Source organism: Pelobates fuscus, chromosome 3, assembly GCF_036172605.1.
Source record: "Pelobates fuscus isolate aPelFus1 chromosome 3, aPelFus1.pri, whole genome shotgun sequence".
NCBI classification, from domain to species: domain Eukaryota; kingdom Metazoa; phylum Chordata; class Amphibia; order Anura; family Pelobatidae; genus Pelobates; species Pelobates fuscus.
In genome coordinates this window covers 186,574,263-186,591,524 of record NC_086319.1, presented here as the reverse complement: position 1 = coordinate 186,591,524, position 17,262 = coordinate 186,574,263, and the positions used below count along the sequence as shown (strand labels likewise).

Below are 17,262 nucleotides of genomic sequence, written 5' to 3'. Positions count from 1 at the left end.
AGAGCTTGGTTATATTAGCTCTGGAATATGTGAGTTTTTCCAATTTTTCCTTTTTTCTGTGCCCATAAAAATAACACTATTACACTATATGCAATTTTATGTTTTAAAGGCACAGAAGACATCAATATAAAACTAGAAAAAATCCCAGCTGAGTGCTATAATACTACTTTTTTGTGTGCACAATATAACACTGGGTTATCACATAAGCGCTCCACTGTTTTAAGCTTTGTATTCTATGTTTGCACAATTCTGTGTAGAAAGACTTAACAACCAGCTTTCTCTGTAATGTGAAATTGAAAGCAAACTGCTGGAGATGGAAATGCAAACATTATAGGTGATGGAGATGACTGGGGTGATTTATAACTAAATAAAAATATAGAGAACCATGGTCTATAAATAATGTGTGACAACAAAAAAATTCTCAATATGATTATGTTTTACAGAAACAGGAAAAGTTGACATGGAGAGATCGTATACCTGCATATTTAGTTAATTTCTCATCCATTTTATTTATGGTATGTATTTCTTTGCTATGTCTTCTAACATCTGATATTTTGATTATATTTATTGAACATACATTTTTTGTTGTGGTGCAGAGGTACAGTCATGCTATTCTAGATGGCTGTGGTGCGATTGTATTGCTTATGTGGCCTTATGCTTGGCTTTTTTATATTTGCATAGCCCCAAATACTTTTTCACAACACCAGAAATACCACATCTAGCACTAACAAATTCACCCATTAGTGATCTAGGGCAAGGGTTGCCAACCTGTGGCACGCATTCTTCCCAGGGGTACATTCCAGGTACCCCGGAAGTAAACAAAAAAACTTTCAGTATTGGCGGTGCCACAGTCACACGCATAGGTTAGGAACTGCAAGGTAAAGGGTCCATTGGGTGGCCCATGCACTTAAGGCCACCCAATGGACATATGTCTTCAGAGGCCTGGTTATGCGCTGTAGCGCTTTAACAGTGCAACTGGGCCCCATCTAATCTGCATGGAGTGCTGGGAGGTTCCTGGGACAGAGAAGGTGCATGGGAGCATCGGGCATAGAAAAAGAGGAGATTGGGTAGAGAAAGATTTATAAATTTGAAATAACAGCAACTATATTCATGTCTAACATATCGCTAATATGACGGTTACTGTTTATGGAAAATATTGGGAACCACTGATCTATGGTAATAATACTCAATTGTGTCTTGCACCGTTCCAGCCTGATAACACATGATTCTGATAAAAAACATTTTTTTTTTATTAAAACAGATTACTAGTTTGTCTAAACATATTTCTATTTTGAACGTCTTTCCTAGATAGCACTGACGTTTTCAGCAGTGTTTGGAGTAATCATATATCGGATCACAATTGCAGCAACCTTGGCACTTAGTACAAATGAAGGAACCAGGGCAAATGTTCGTGTGACCGTAACAGCAACTGCAGTTATTATTAATCTAGTTTTAGTGCTCATGCTTGATGAGATTTACGGAGTGGTTGCAAAATGGCTCACAGAAATAGGTAAGCTAATGCATCTCAGAAATGGCTATAACTGTTAAACTGCACTAGGGAAATGTATCATAAAAAATAATTACAAATAATATTGTTTAACACTTAACTTATGGAACACTTAAAAATGCAAATTATTTTAAATATTAGTCCACTCCAAACGTTTAAAAAAGTTAGAGTAATGTTATCTAGCATTTCTTATTATATAAAATATAAAAGGTGGCCTTCTTATAATTTACCTATTTAGTTAGAACTCAATAAACTGTTACATCCATAAATAAAATACATGCATTAATATGACATTTATGTTATTAAAAGCATTAGATTTCCAGGTATATGGAAGGAGGCATGACTCGAAATTTGTAGGTCAGATGTCAGAGGGTGGTGGCTGTGAAGAGACAGTGTATAACTGGAAATATATAAAGGATGACTGGGGAGTGTGGACTCCCGAATATATATGTAAACTGTGCAACAAATTTACTGCTCAAACTGGCAATTTTGTATTTTAAAATTTTTCAAGAGACATTATCTCTATTGGTGTTGTTTAGAGTCAGATGTGTGAAAATTGTACAATGCTGCTTTCTTATGAGATAGTATCCTTACCTCTCTCTGTATTGCTATTGGTTACACAGTGTATACCTGGAATAGGTGATTAGGCTGCTTGCAACTCTGAAGGATAAATTGGCAAAATCAGTTTTCAAATTCATAATTAATTAGCAGAAAGGATAAGAGTTTTTTTTTTTTGTTCCTAATACTTTCGACATTTTATTTGTATTTATTTCAGAGGTACCTAAAACCGAAAAGACCTTTGAAGAAAGACTGATTATGAAGGCTTTCCTTTTGAAGTTTGTTAATTCATATGCCTCAATATTTTATGTTGCCTTTTTTAAAGGAAGGTAAGCAATTTATAATAAAGATATTTTTGCATTAAATTTACTGAATTTAGTGAAAAAGGCAGAAATTAGAAAAATGTATGTGTGTAGATTTAGCATGTAGCTTAATGTACCATATCTAAAATAACCCCGTCACCGCTGAGCACTTTTTGATTGGAAAAATATTACCGTAAGTGGTCACTAATATTAAGGGTTACTAATAAAAAATAAATTGAAAAAAAAAAGAATACTAACAATTTATTGCTTATTAAGTTATCTTTAAACAACCAGTCTTCATAAACATAATAAATATCTATACGTATATAGTCTTATTTTTTGGGGCGGAATGTGAATTATACCTCTTCACAAACCATCATCTCTGATATAAAAATAAAAAGCTCCACCTTTAGGCCATCCTTACCATCCTTGTAATATGACTTATTTTAACATTTATCTTGTGTTTTCTGTACTTTCCTGTATTGAGTTTAGATTATCAATTGGTAAGGCTACAGCTATAATATAATTATTTTCCCAATGTTGTCCTAGGTATGCACTGAGAAAAATATCTACACTCGTTAAGCTGATTTATGCAAATAATAATCCTATAAGCAGATATAGAAAATAGCATGGATTTCTTAACTGACTATATAATTGTAGCTCATTTTTGCTGCTCCAGTGGTGTAACCCTCATCTAAAATATTGGCTGATGGTGCTAGCAGGGCATTCCATTCACTTTCCAAATTTGTGGAAACCTAGTAACAAAGTTCAGATATTTGTGAATGTGAATACATCTGAATCACTTTCAATATGATATTAGGTCTCAAAAGACTAATGCTTGAGCAGTATACACAAATACTTTTAACTTTGCATATTAGGTAAGATTTGTTGGGAAAAACCTAAATGTTTGCACCATGACAACAATGAAGTTGTAAATCAAACATATTTGCTAAGGTTTGTTTCCATTTATGCATAAAGGCGTTTACAATATGATATCAGAATATGAGAATTCTAACGACCTGTTATTTTCATTTTAGGTTTGTTGGACGGCCTGGGAGCTATGCATATATCTTCAATGATTACAGAGTTGAAGAGGTATATTTAACACAGACAATTTTGATGATTTTGATGATAATGTCCATTTCTCAGATTTAAAGTATGTCCATGTTGGGTACATAGTTTAGGGCAATTAAAGGACCACTCTAGGCACCCAGACCACTTCAGCTTAATGAGGTGGTCTGGGTGCCAGGTCCTTCTAGGGTTAACCCATTTTTTTCATAAACATAGCAGTTTCAGAGAAACTGCTATGTTTATGAATGGGTTAAGCCTTCCCCCTATGTCCTCTAGTGGCTGTCTCATTGACAGCCGCTAGAGGCGCTTGCGTGCTTCTCACTGTGATTTTCACAGTGAGAGCACGCCAGCGTCCATAGGAAAGCATTATGAATGCTTTCCTATGTGACCGGCTGAATGCGCGCGCAGCTCTTGCCGCGCGTGCGCATTCAGCCGACGGGGAGGAGAAGAGGAGGATCGGAGGAGGAGAGCAGGAGGAGATCTCTCCGCCCAGCGCTGGAAAAAGGTAAGATTTAACCCCTTTCCCCTTTCCAGAGCCGGGCGGGAGGGGGTCCCTGAGGGTGGGGGCACCCTCAGGGCACTCTAGTGCCAGGAAAACGAGTATGTTTTCCTGGCACTAGAGTGGTCCTTTAACTAATTTTTGGATTTCTGCTTTCCATTTTTCTGGAGGTCTTATGCAGTTTCATCTATATTGACCCTGGCACCTCTTGCAACATCTCTAAGCGTTTAATATTTTAGTTTATAAATTATTGCTTTGATTATTCTGCATGAACAATGTACCTGGGCATTATCTGGGAAAAAGCTTAACATCAATATCATATCTCATTCATCTATCCTCATGGGTTTGCCCACAAAATATGTCAAAAAAAGAGAAATCACAGTTTTCCAGAAGTTGAAGAGTCCCCTTACCAGTCTTCCTTCTTCTCATGCCTGTGACATGGTATCCATTAAAAAGCAGCAATCTGCTGGATAAGGAGTCACCACATCTCTCTGACAACAATTCACAATTGCTATGTGACATAGTTGGGTTCTGTAATGTGCAGCCTTTCCCCATGTCGTCTTCCCAGTGTGCCTGCTACCTCTGTCACATGAAAAATTTGCAACTTGAAGAATCCTGTCTCCAGTCCCCTTGCTTTACATGCTTGGCACTTGATATAGTGTTCCCGGTTCTTTTGACCGAGGGTCTTTTACAGTTGGCAAACCATTTTTGTACATGGAGAATTTAACAATTTTTTAGCAAACCCTTGTTGATACAACCAGTTGGGATGAAAAATCAGACAGAATTTCCGGTGCAATTTGACAATTTGTCATTGTATTTATAAAAGTTCAGGATTTATAAAGGTATAGGTTCAATAGATCTACATGAATGGCACAAAATCAAAATAATACTAACAATTCATTGGTTATTAAGTTATCTTTAAACATCTAGACTTCTGACGCATACTATATACCAGTTTGTATAATGAATAACCACTTAATTGCAGATTACCAATTGGCAATTAAGTGGTTACTCTTACATGTTTATTATTTCATCACTGCAAACCTATCACACTGCACTGGAAACATTTTGCTCTATCTTTAGATGTATCTATGTTAATGGTATATATGAAATATCACTTATTCTGCAATGTATTCTTTATTCTTATAGTTTGTTTATGACTTAAATGTAAGCCTTGATATTATGTGGCACTGTAGTTGTAGTTGTTTTGGCAGATGGGTACAAGGTAAAAAGAGTAAAACACGTTTATCTGAGGTTATATGAGGGTATGTTCCTCAGCTAGATGTGACCAAGCATGAGTTAACATATTTAATATTTTAACTTAAAAACCTATTATTGTTTGTTTATGTACTTTAAGTTGCATAATTCCGAATATGTCTTCTAGCAAACAAAATAGTTGTATCAGGTTCAAATTGTCTAACCATTCCATCCACTTATTCTGTAAGAATAACGCAATCACACAAGCATAATAAATCACACAAATCAAAGGGTTAGTAACATCCTATTCTTAGTGAATGCCCTTAGGTTCAGGACACTGCAGGGGAGAAGAAACTTACTTGTATTTAATATTATTATTATTATTATTATTATTATTATTATTATTATTCATTTTTACAAGGCAGGAAACCTACGGGAGTACATATTCCTATTAAACTCCTCTGTGGATCATGGTCAATCACTTCCCTTTCTGATACATATTTGTAAACTGCATAATCCTAATCTATAAAACAGACATCCTAACATAATGCTATGTATAATATGCACCCAGGTGTTTTGTTTTTTTTTCCCTTGTGGCTTTTTCCTGACAAACATTCCATTCCCAAATGCCCACACAATTAATTCACATAAAACAGTTAATCTTCTTCCACCATCTTCTTTCATGGTGATCAATGTGCACATTCTTTATAAGTATCTTTTCCTGTAGCAAAAAGTATATTTGTAATAAAGTTCTTGATGTACTAGAGAATAATTGAGGCCAAAAAACAGGCCTACAAGCTCTATGTGCTCGATGCTCCATTGATTGATTATTCCCACAGCTCAAGCAGCAAAAAGCTTGTTACATAGGGATTTTCAGAACGCAGACTGACAATGTCCTTGGAGCTAAGCCTGTCCAGTTGCAATGTTCAGTAGAAAATCCATTGTTACTGTCCTCAGAGATTTGAGGGATGAAGGGAGCATCGATGCAGGTTCATTTGATTTCCTTCCATCCATCAGCAATCAACATCTAACTTATGGAAAGGACGTACACATTTCCCCTGTTGCGCACGTTCCGCATTGTATCTGAGGCTTACCAGGCCATTAGACTATAATGAGCATGTATAATGTCCCTGGAGGTGTTTTCAGTGACTTCAGCTTGAGATGAGGCAATGATAATGACATTCATAACATATGCCAGTTGTCATTAGTAGCAGTTTGACCAGTGGAAAACATAGTCTGCATTTCTTAGGCATGTACAGATCTTTAAATATCCCTTCATTCTGTGCTGGTCATGCTGATTGAGGTTGCAGGAATATATAATGACATACCTTGAAACTCCATTTGAGTAGGACCAGCATACTCCATTTGAGTTGGATTTTCTACATAGACATCTATGAGTTTTGTGCACAAAAAGGCCATTCATTTGTGCTTGCTCGCCAGGGCAAAAGATGCCAGCCCTTCCCTGTTGACATGTGCTCTGGATATGAACTTTGGTCTGCAACACAAGTGTCTTCCATATTATGACCTATTTGTCTCACAGTATAAATAGCAACATTTAACATTTATGATCTCCTTACAACTATGCCTGCTTTCTGAATGATGTTTATTTTGCCAACTTATTTTCCAATTTTAATTTCAGTGTGCACCAGGAGGCTGTTTAATGGAACTATGCATTCAGCTTAGTATCATCATGCTTGGGAAGCAACTGATACAGAACAATTTGTTTGAAATAGGAATTCCGTAAGTATTACATTTACATACTTTAAGGCACAATTTCTGTAATTCATATGACAATCTTTTACGGTATAGTCTATATCGAAATAAAAGCCAACAAATCTTGCAGCACCCTTAGGAGGGCAGGAAATATAGATGGCATGGCAGAATAATATAGAAAATGTAAGAAACGTTCCTAATCGGTTTTTGACAGACACTCAAATAATATTTGTGGCAGTCCATGGTCAGCTGTGAACTTAGATGACACTTGCCAACAGTAAACACCTCTATTAGACCTATTCTCAGTTTTATATCAGTCTAAATTGACCTAGGTATGATTTTGCCACTGCAGTAATTAGCAGTTGTCAGAGGCATAATGAATACAATGTTCCTGTTTCAACTCCAAATGTGTGCACTGTCAATATGGGTACAAACACAGTCTATTAAAAGGATACTTTAAGAAACAAAAAACTCTAGCCTTATTGAGTGGTTTTGATGTATAGACCATGCCCATGCAGTCTCACTGCTCAATTATCTGCCATTAAGGAGTTAAATCAATTTTCTTTATTTAATTTCCTTAAGTGGGATACCTCTTAAAATATGATGTCCCAATTTCTTAAAAGCAGAATATAAGTAGTATGTGTAATCCTGGTGTTACCCTAAGCTGAAATCACATGGTGTACACAGTCTGTAGTGATTGTCGTCTTCTGGCAAGACTCAGACTTCTTTTGCATTATCACAAATGATCATTTCTCTTATCTCTTATTATCACTTTGCAATTTTAATTACTTACAGAAAATAGTGTTACTGTGCTAGGCAGTTAAATAGTATGCCTTTACGCAAAAAGCAACAAGCCAAGTGTGTAAGTGATACCCTTATCAGCTAAGAAAAAGTGATTTTAGACACACTTTTGAGACATATAGGTGCTCTCATCAGACACGTTTGCACAAAAATACAGTGTATGCGCAATAAGCTTGATATTGTATTAGTTTTACAAGCAGAGGGGCAGGAAGTCCCTCCTTACCTAGTTATATACATCCAAAGAAAAGACAGGGACAAAATATCATACTTCATTATAAAGGTTTATATTACCTCTGTCATGCACATACACAACGGGAATACCGTACATTGTTATATAGGTATATATTATCTGCAGAAGTCATACACATACACATACACATACAGATTGCTCAGTATAGGAGTATCATAACTATGTTACATAAGTTTACATTTACTTTTTAGTAGGTTTTATTAATTAGAGAATTGATTATAGAATAAGTGTTTAGATTGTTCTAACATCCTTGCAATAAATATACTGGTTTGGGCTTTTTAAATATCACACAAAAAAAAAAAGAAAAGAAATCCCCCTTGGACATATTTTGTATTCCAGATGTTTTGTGATGCAGTATTTTACTTCTCTCACTAATGTGCATTGAACTCACTTACTGATACAGGAGTTCAGCATCTATATGGAGGTCTTACTATATTCAACCAATGTGGTATTAAAATATGGAACCACAAAAGACACACAATTAAGATGATAATCCCCAGGCACAACTTAAATTAATCTGCAGAAGTAAATGCTTTGAAATTGTGCCATTCATTAACCTGATTAAAGTGGCACTATCACAACCTGGGAACTTTGCATTAATTGCAAATCTCGCCGACGGTGGCATTGCTGCTGGGGGTGCAGTGGCCAGGGATGGCAGGTAAAGGTCAGATTGCTTACCTTAACCTGTTCCATCGTCAGTGTGGCAATCTTGATCCAGTGTGTTCTCTTTGCATGCCCAGGAGTACAGCATTAAGGTCTATGAAGGATAACGCAAAACCCCAGGATCCTCCATAGACATATCAAATTTCCTGCAGCAGCTACTGGTCACAACTGTTGACACTCAGACTCTACCTGAGTCTAAGACAGTCAAGCAGAGAAGAAATAGAGACAAAGTAGTCCCTACTTTGTCCCTGTATACCTCTTAGCTGGCTTGGAATTTCTGTGAAATTCCAACACAGTCAAATGAGTTTTTCAATTTCAATATACTTCCAAATGATATCCATAAAGATGGCATCACATGGTAAATGTTAACATTCTTGGCTGCAAAAGTTTTTCAAATACATAATGTCAATCTTTAATAACGCAACTGATATTTGTGATTTTTTTTGTTTGCTTTTGAGAAATCTAATTATGGAATCTGGCAAAGTGCTTTGACATCTGCTTTTCTTTTATTATTTTGCAATGGATGCAAAATATCATAATTGGTTTCTACCTAGGTTTTGTAATGGTTTTGGAAGTTTCCAACTTTGGTTGATCAGACAGAGGTTAAGGAAAATGCACACAGCTCACAGGAGGTGGAATAGCTGACATACTTGTTTTTAACTGCTGACACACAGTGTTCTAATGTTGAATGTTAGAAGGAATGCATATATAGACACACAGGCTCTTTCAATGATATATATAGCGATGGCTATAGACTTTAGCATTGGTACTACAAACCTTCTGGCGCTGATTACATAGTTTCTGCCATCCCAGGAATGCTTTGGCTGCACAATGAATGTGTGGTCTTTGAGCCAGCATACCATTCAATGTCAGACTATGTAATAAGCATTTGACTCAATCAGTCAAATTCACCGATATTGCTACGTCTCTACTATCCACAAAACCAGGAAACGTGACACTGTTGCTGTGATGTAAAATAGAATATACAGTGCACATTTAGCTTTTTTTTTATTAAACGATTTATGCAAAATGAGGTATCAGTTTTTATGACAATCTTGCTGGGATGATCAGCACACAGGCAAGAGACAGACAAACATAGAGAATAAATTACACAACTAGATAGACAGGAAAATCCTGACCCAAGAGTCAAGAGTGGACTAAATGGGTATTATGGCTTAAGCCAGAAAATACTAAAGTGAATAAAGAATAACAAATCTTTCTTTGAAAAAAGGGGGTATAACCCACTATAATTGGTAAGACACAAAAAATTCAAATATAAACTTTGTTAGTATTTAAAGGGCATATCTATATAATAGTGAAAAAGAAAAAAAAGACAAAGTGAAAAACACAAAAGCGACTTTTATTACACTGAAAAGTGTTATATTAAAAAGGAGAAACCTAGGGGGTCTTCCTATCTGGTTTGTATATATCAATCACAGCAAGCGTGAGAAAATATAAATATACTAATTCTTGATCAACCCAAGTAGAATGTTAGTATCAAGAAAGACAGCTGTTTAGTAATAAAATGTTATTCCAAGTGGAAGGCTAAAATTAAGCCAATTAAATAGTAGTCTATGGGGATCCTACTGGACAAATCAAACAGAACGAAAAGCAGACATGCCAACTACAAGGCATACGGGGGCACCAGGTCACAAAGCCATAGCCAAAATGGCTGCCCAGCGTAGAGCTAAGGAGCGGAGCACCCACACCCAACCACCCACTACACCTTTGGGGATTTTTGACCAGCTCTGCGCAATCTTCAGAGACGCGCTGCTTAGCCGAGGAGCAACCTACCGCCAGGCAGAACTAACGGTGGCCTCATGGATCCGACCAACGACACGCTGCCGCTACCACATCCAAGGAGGCTGTCCGGCAGAGAAGGTACCTGAGATCCTCAAGGCGGGAACAGGCGCCATGTTCCTCGAGCGCATGCTCCCACTCACTGACCAACAAAAGTGGAACCACAAAACAAGCGGCACATATGAGCACCTCACCCGGCCAAAATCGCGGCATTCAGCACTGCACGATTCAACGCTTTACAGCCAATGCTGCAAAACATGTGGCTGTGCGGCTGCACACCCCACAGAGCTCTACCGGAGCTGCCTCCCGATGCAGAGACACCATGCCCAGGGGCAACAAAGGTGGGACTCCCAACGGCAGCAACTGGGACTTACCAACTCTGAGTATAGGCTGAAGCACCCACCATACTGCCGCACAAGGGTATACTTAGCCTGGAATGTCACTAACCACCACAACAGCTAAATACCCAGACTCTGATAACAAATGCATGTCTCATGCCGATTATGCTCCCATGCCAACACCAACCCTTACTTGTAATGCTATTTTTGATGAAAAATGTATTCCCAGTGGTACATCACCTAGTTAACCCTTATTGTAGCTAGCAGAACAATCTTATGTTTAGCTAGTGCAGTGATGTTATTTTAAGTTGTAAGCCAGACCTAACACTGTTATACTATGTCTAAAGCCTTTTAGCCTACCTACGTACTGCACTAAATGTATAGAATACTCTTTTGTGCTGCATATTCAGTAGTTCGTTTTACACCAGCGTGTTTACATTTTGCTCTTCTTAGTATAGCATATCGTTTAACTCTTTTCACATGATATTTAGGCATGCTTCCTAACACATAGCTCACTCATGTACTCCTACTCAGATAAAACTGTAACCTTATGATCTGCCTAACAGGTGGGACAAATGTAGGTTTATATACAGCAGTGAGTTGTTAGACTAACGTGTATAACCGTGTCTATCACTATAATCCTAGATGAACATAGTCTGTGATCCCTCAGACGCACCTAACTCATAAACCAATATGTGTCACTACTCGTAGACTACATCATGCAATAATCTGAAACACATACCTTAGCAACTAGTATTATAATTCTGTTATTTTGTCTTTCAAAAAAAAAATGTGCTTTTCATTCTCGCCATGACAATGTTTGCAAGGAGTTCATAGCAATAATTACCTACCCCCTTGCCAATACCAAAAAAGTGCTCATGCTATTCTTGACAAATATAAATGTGATAAAGTGCACATGCAGCTCTAAACAAGAATGGTTCTCTCTACCCTCCAACATACAATAAGCAAAGAAAAACAGCAAAGTGCATGCAGTGCATAAAAGTGGAAAATGCCCCTTACAAGTAGTAAATATATAATTCTATTCTGAAGATGCTGGAAGTCATGTTCTACATCTAAAAGAAAAAAAAAAGAAAAAATCACATAGTGTAATATTTATTTATGAAATATTTTACCAGAAAAGATACATTGAGATTTCTCTTGTTTTCAAGTATGTCCTGGGTTTAGTATTTTCTGTCAACATGCACTCTATAATATGATGAATATATTGGTAAATAAAACCCCTCACATGGTATATAGTGGACAGGCTGTATATAGGCTAGGGCAATCTCAGGAATAAATGCAAACTCCAGACACCAGTAGATCTGTCAGTGAAATATCACCTTCATTACAAATAATCATAAAAACAATAAAAGGAAAATTATGTTTAAAAAAAAAAACAGAGCATTAGCTATTAATAATACAAAACACATATGTAGTAATATCAACACTGACTAGTCCTCACATAATACATAATGCATTTCAACATGTCTTCCTCAGGAGAGCCTAAATATGCCAATTCAGGTCCTAGTTTTCTTTGAGATTTTATTCTATTAGCAGTGATGATCAACAGGTGGAATTGTGTTGTGTCGTGGAAACCTCTCACTGCTGAATTAGAACAGAGGGCAGTGAGTGCCCAGGAGATTCATCAACAATCCAGCATTATAAATAAATGTAGGGATATACTAACATAGGAGCTAATGGAGCTGAAGCTCCAGGACAATGCCCATAGAACAGGCCAATTAAAAAAATAATAATAATAATAATATATATATATATATAAAAATAAAAAAAATAATACTATATATATATATAGTGTAGATTGGATTAGCTGTATTAGTCCAGTAGACAAGATATCAAAACAACCAGAGTATTGCAGTATGCAATGATACCTTTTTTATTGGACTAACATAATATTTCAAAGACAAGCTTTCGAGAGTTTTCCACTGAGGATTAGTTAAGGATTAGCTGACTTTGCACTCTGTGCAAAGCTCTTGCTGTTTCAGTCTCTCTAACACTATGGCATGTTCCCTTAATTCTATACTTGCTACGTCCACCTCATTCTCTGTCCCAGACTGTATATCTGGAGCTTCTGTTTGCTAGTAAGAGAGGATGGAGAAGAGTAGACAAGTAAATGCTGAGGGACACCAGGGAACTATCCCCAGAAAGCTTATAGATGGGTTTGCATCATGCTCAGGGTGCTGAAACAGCTATGTTTGCTTAGTCAACCCTTAGTCAAGATTGGCAAGCAGCCTGGCATGCGTTCACACTAGGTTGATCTTTCAATTTTCTGTCAGACATGCCCCCTTTCTGCGTGGGTCCATCCCTATGGGCAGTGCCACTGATAGTTACTGGTCACTGGTTCACCTTATTTTACCTGCTCATCAACATCTCACTTCAAGGAATGCTGATGTTGGAGTGTATGGATTTGGTTGACAGATGAAAGTGAGATATTAGCATAGAGTATATGTATTTGTATGAATGCATCCCGTGAGTTTCCCTTCAGCACCACCTCCACCAGATACATAACAATTGGGAGGTATGACTGCTTTAATGAGAACCAAAGGGATATACAACAAGCTGGAAAAACCAAACTAGTTGAATATGTAACTGGAAATCGTAATTCATATATTATAATAACTGTACAGACTTGAAAAAATAGTAATAATAGTACAAAAAATAGAGTAAATAGAATACCATCTAATTCAAAGTGCAATCTTGCCTTAATGGCTCACCTCTAGATATGTCTCTCCAAAGAATACCCTTGTCCTACTAAACCCAGCGCGAGCTGCTATCTAGTGACTTTATTGAGGCTTAAATGCAATGTCAAGGTTAGTGGCTTGTGGATCTATTGGTAGGCGTCATGCAACTGACGTGGGTGTTCAACTTTTGGCTCACACTCGGTCCTTTGTAACAAAATCCGAGCTGTTGCTGGTTAAAGTGTTGAATATCCTGTAAAGTTCGCAGACTACACCATATTGAGTTCACCCTAACAGATAAGTGGGGAACAGCGTATAAATGGTAGCCGGGATAGGCGTAAATCTTGGCCACTGTGGAAGATATTCATATACTTCACAGAGCTAAAGTTAGATAATGGTGCCTTTGCTAGGTAGATATTAAGCCCGTTAGTCAAAAGTAAAAAAGGATATGCATAAATACTGGATATAGTTGTATACCCCCTAATTGGTAAATAGGAGATGGTATATGAATAATATCCAGAGTATGGTATTCAGCCGCTATAGAGGGCTAATTGAGTACCTCTTAAAATATACACATCTAAGTAATTTAGACTCCAAGAAGTATAGAGTATGAAACTGCGAACTAACAATTGATCTACATATATACAGAGTTATTCAAATAAGGCATACCAAGTATAGCCGTCAGGAGAGAAAGTAGAGGTGAATAATAAGGATTAAAGTGCCTCTATGTGCAGAACCATACTTAGAGTGTTGGTTGCCTGCACATAGTGATAGATAACCTAAACCTAAACCCCTGTAAAAAGGAGACCGAGACGCAGTCTCCAGTTAGCCCCTGACGAAGGTGCATCTCAGCACCGAAACGCGCGTCGGGCTCTTTTGGGCTCACTTTTTCCTCACTGTGTGCTTTCCTCACTAGGTTATCTATCACTATGTGCAGGCAACCAACACTCTAAGTATGGTTCTGCACATAGAGGCACTTTAATCCTTATTATTCACCTCTACTTTCTCTCCTGACGGCTATACTTGGTATGCCTTATTTGAATAACTCTGTATATATGTAGATCAATTGTTAGTTCGCAGTTTCATACTCTATACTTCTTGGAGTCTAAATTACTTAGATGTGTATATCTTAAGAGGTACTCAATTAGCCCTCTATAGCGGCTGAATACCATACTCTGGATATTATTCATATACCATCTCCTATTTACCAATTAGGGGGTATACAACTATATCCAGTATTTATGCATATCCTTTTTTACTTTTGACTAACGGGCTTAATATCTACCTAGCAAAGGCACCATTATCTAACTTTAGCTCTGTGAAGTATATGAATATCTTCCACAGTGGCCAAGATTTACGCCTATCCCGGCTACCATTTATACGCTGTTCCCCACTTATCTGTTAGGGTGAACTCAATATGGTGTAGTCTGCGAACTTTACAGGATATTCAACACTTTAACCAGCAACAGCTCGGATTTTGTTACAAAGGACCGAGTGTGAGCCAAAAGTTGAACACCCACGTCAGTTGCATGACGCCTACCAATAGATCCACAAGCCACTAACCTTGACATTGCATTTAAGCCTCAATAAAGTCACTAGATAGCAGCTCGCGCTGGGTTTAGTAGGACAAGGGTATTCTTTGGAGAGACATATCTAGAGGTGAGCCATTAAGGCAAGATTGCACTTTGAATTAGATGGTATTCTATTTACTCTATTTTTTGTACTATTATTACTATTTTTTCAAGTCTGTACAGTTATTATAATATATGAATTACGATTTCCAGTTACATATTCAACTAGTTTGGTTTTTCCAGCTTGTTGTATATCCCTTTGGTTCTCTCTATATTTAGGGGTTAAGCCCCAGGACATTTCTGGAGTGTCCATCAAGGTGATTATTCCCACCGGTGAGACGGTCCCATTAATTTGGGCCCTTCTCATAGGTGGTAATTCTTCCGTTTTGTATGACTGCTTTAATGTTTTCTGTCAATAAGGTTCTGTAATTAGACCCATCATAATTGTAAGCACCAGGCCCAATGGGCTCTTATTTCTTTCCTGAATAAATGTATTTATTCAAAACTCTGGAGTGTTCCTTTAATAACAGAGCCCTAATTGTTTAAAATGTACGTTTTTTTTTGTCTCACTTTACTATTTAAGGAAATCTACTCATAAGACACAACCATCATTTTCTCACTATTTACTCTTTTGTCATTGCTCCTAATGTTTATAGCCTATTGGTATAACAGTTTGAATTACATCATGTTTAAGATAAAAAATAAATATGAGGAGATTTAGGGACATGCTGTCTTATAACTGGAATGTGCATGAAAAGTATTAACAGCTTTTAAAATATGCAAACAATAACTCAATATTTACATATTGCTTGGTGTTACTAACATGGTAGTATCCACAGGTACATTAGCAAACTCAGTTAATAGTATTAACTTATTAACTCATTAAGTGCCTGACCAGTGTGCACTTTGAAATCTATGTATTTAACCCTTTAATGGCATTAGGGCGACATAGCATGCACTACAATGTTTGCCCTCCTTGCAGCCAGTGAATTTACCCTCTGTTCCAAATCCATTCATGATGACTGTGATCACATGACCCGGTGATCACATGACCCGGATCCCACAACATATAACTAATAAAATGCTGACAATGGCAAAGGCCACAACCACATCGTCTACAGACATGATTACGAATTGCCATACCCCATACCCCGAGTATTTCATTACACACCTCAATATATTCCCAATCCTTATATGGAGCACCATTTTGCCTGATTGGAGGGAGAATCGATCATATTGTAGAAATGTGACAAGGGTCGGTGGAGTATGCATGGGTGCTTGCAGGTGCACCAACTCTTCGATGAAATTAAGTGCCTCTAAGAAATGGGTGGACAGGTTGGCCGCAAATAGTTTATAATATATATTAGTCAGTCCATCCAGACCCAGGCTTTTTCCATAGGGGAGTGCTCTATTGGCTTTCTCTAATTCTTCTATAGTAAATGGTCTTCTCCTCTTTTATGATGTGTTTTGTGTTATTTTCCATGTATGCCTGAAGGTCTCCCTCAGTATCCGGTGGTCTTGGAAGGGTGTACAGGTTATGGTAAAAAGCTGTGAAGGCCTTTGCTATGTACTCTGTTGTGTTGTGCTGGGAACCCTGTCACGAACGCACCCTACTTCAAGAGTGTGCGTGACGTAGTTGTGGTGGTGAAAGGGCTAACGTTCACTATTTGTCTGCACAAGACCAGAAATAATGATAAAATCCCCCTTAACACCACCCACACTTAAGCATAATAATATCAATATTACTATTTTAATGCTGCCACCACCAAGACAATTCATAACTGGGGTGCCTTGGTCCCCCAGGTAACGTAATACTAAAAACCCATCAAATACAACTTAGCACAATAACTATGCAATTGCAAAACACTTATTAATTAGTCACTTCAGGTAACGTGATTCTTTACCAGACAAAGGCTGAACTTAATAAAGGAATATTTATTATGAGCAAAAAATAGTCACAGTGCATACAAAAAAATAGATGCTAAACAAATTATTCACACCAACAACAGATAAAAACAAAAGGGATAACATAACAGAAGTCCTAATCACTTACTCAGGTTTTCAAAGTAAAACTTCTGCCCAGGGGGTATCTGGCAAGGAGGACGGTGACTCACTCAAAATTAGATTTTGACCCCAAGCAAGTACAATACACACTTTAATATCATTGGATATATACCCTGCGGATTACCAAGCCTCACCCAGAGGTGGCGATAAGGCATACCTAGAGTAACTATAGGTGACCACCCCCATGTGTTCCAGACCAACATCAATCCAGATGGAAACATTTGGTTCTATC

At 37.4% G+C, this 17,262-nt stretch overlaps 1 protein-coding gene across 2 annotated transcripts in view; it reads left to right on the top strand.

The window, feature by feature from the left end:
• ANO2 (anoctamin 2) overlaps window positions 1-17,262 on the top strand; it is a 337,896-nt gene that overhangs the window by 234,042 nt on the left and 86,592 nt on the right. For both annotated transcript variants that reach the window (XM_063447820.1, XM_063447821.1), the window contains 5 exons: window positions 444-515; window positions 1,309-1,510; window positions 2,283-2,394; window positions 3,405-3,462; window positions 6,774-6,874. In XM_063447820.1, coding sequence (XP_063303890.1) covers window positions 444-515; window positions 1,309-1,510; window positions 2,283-2,394; window positions 3,405-3,462; window positions 6,774-6,874 — 545 coding nt within the window. The remainder of the gene's footprint in view (window positions 1-443; window positions 516-1,308; window positions 1,511-2,282; window positions 2,395-3,404; window positions 3,463-6,773; window positions 6,875-17,262) is intronic.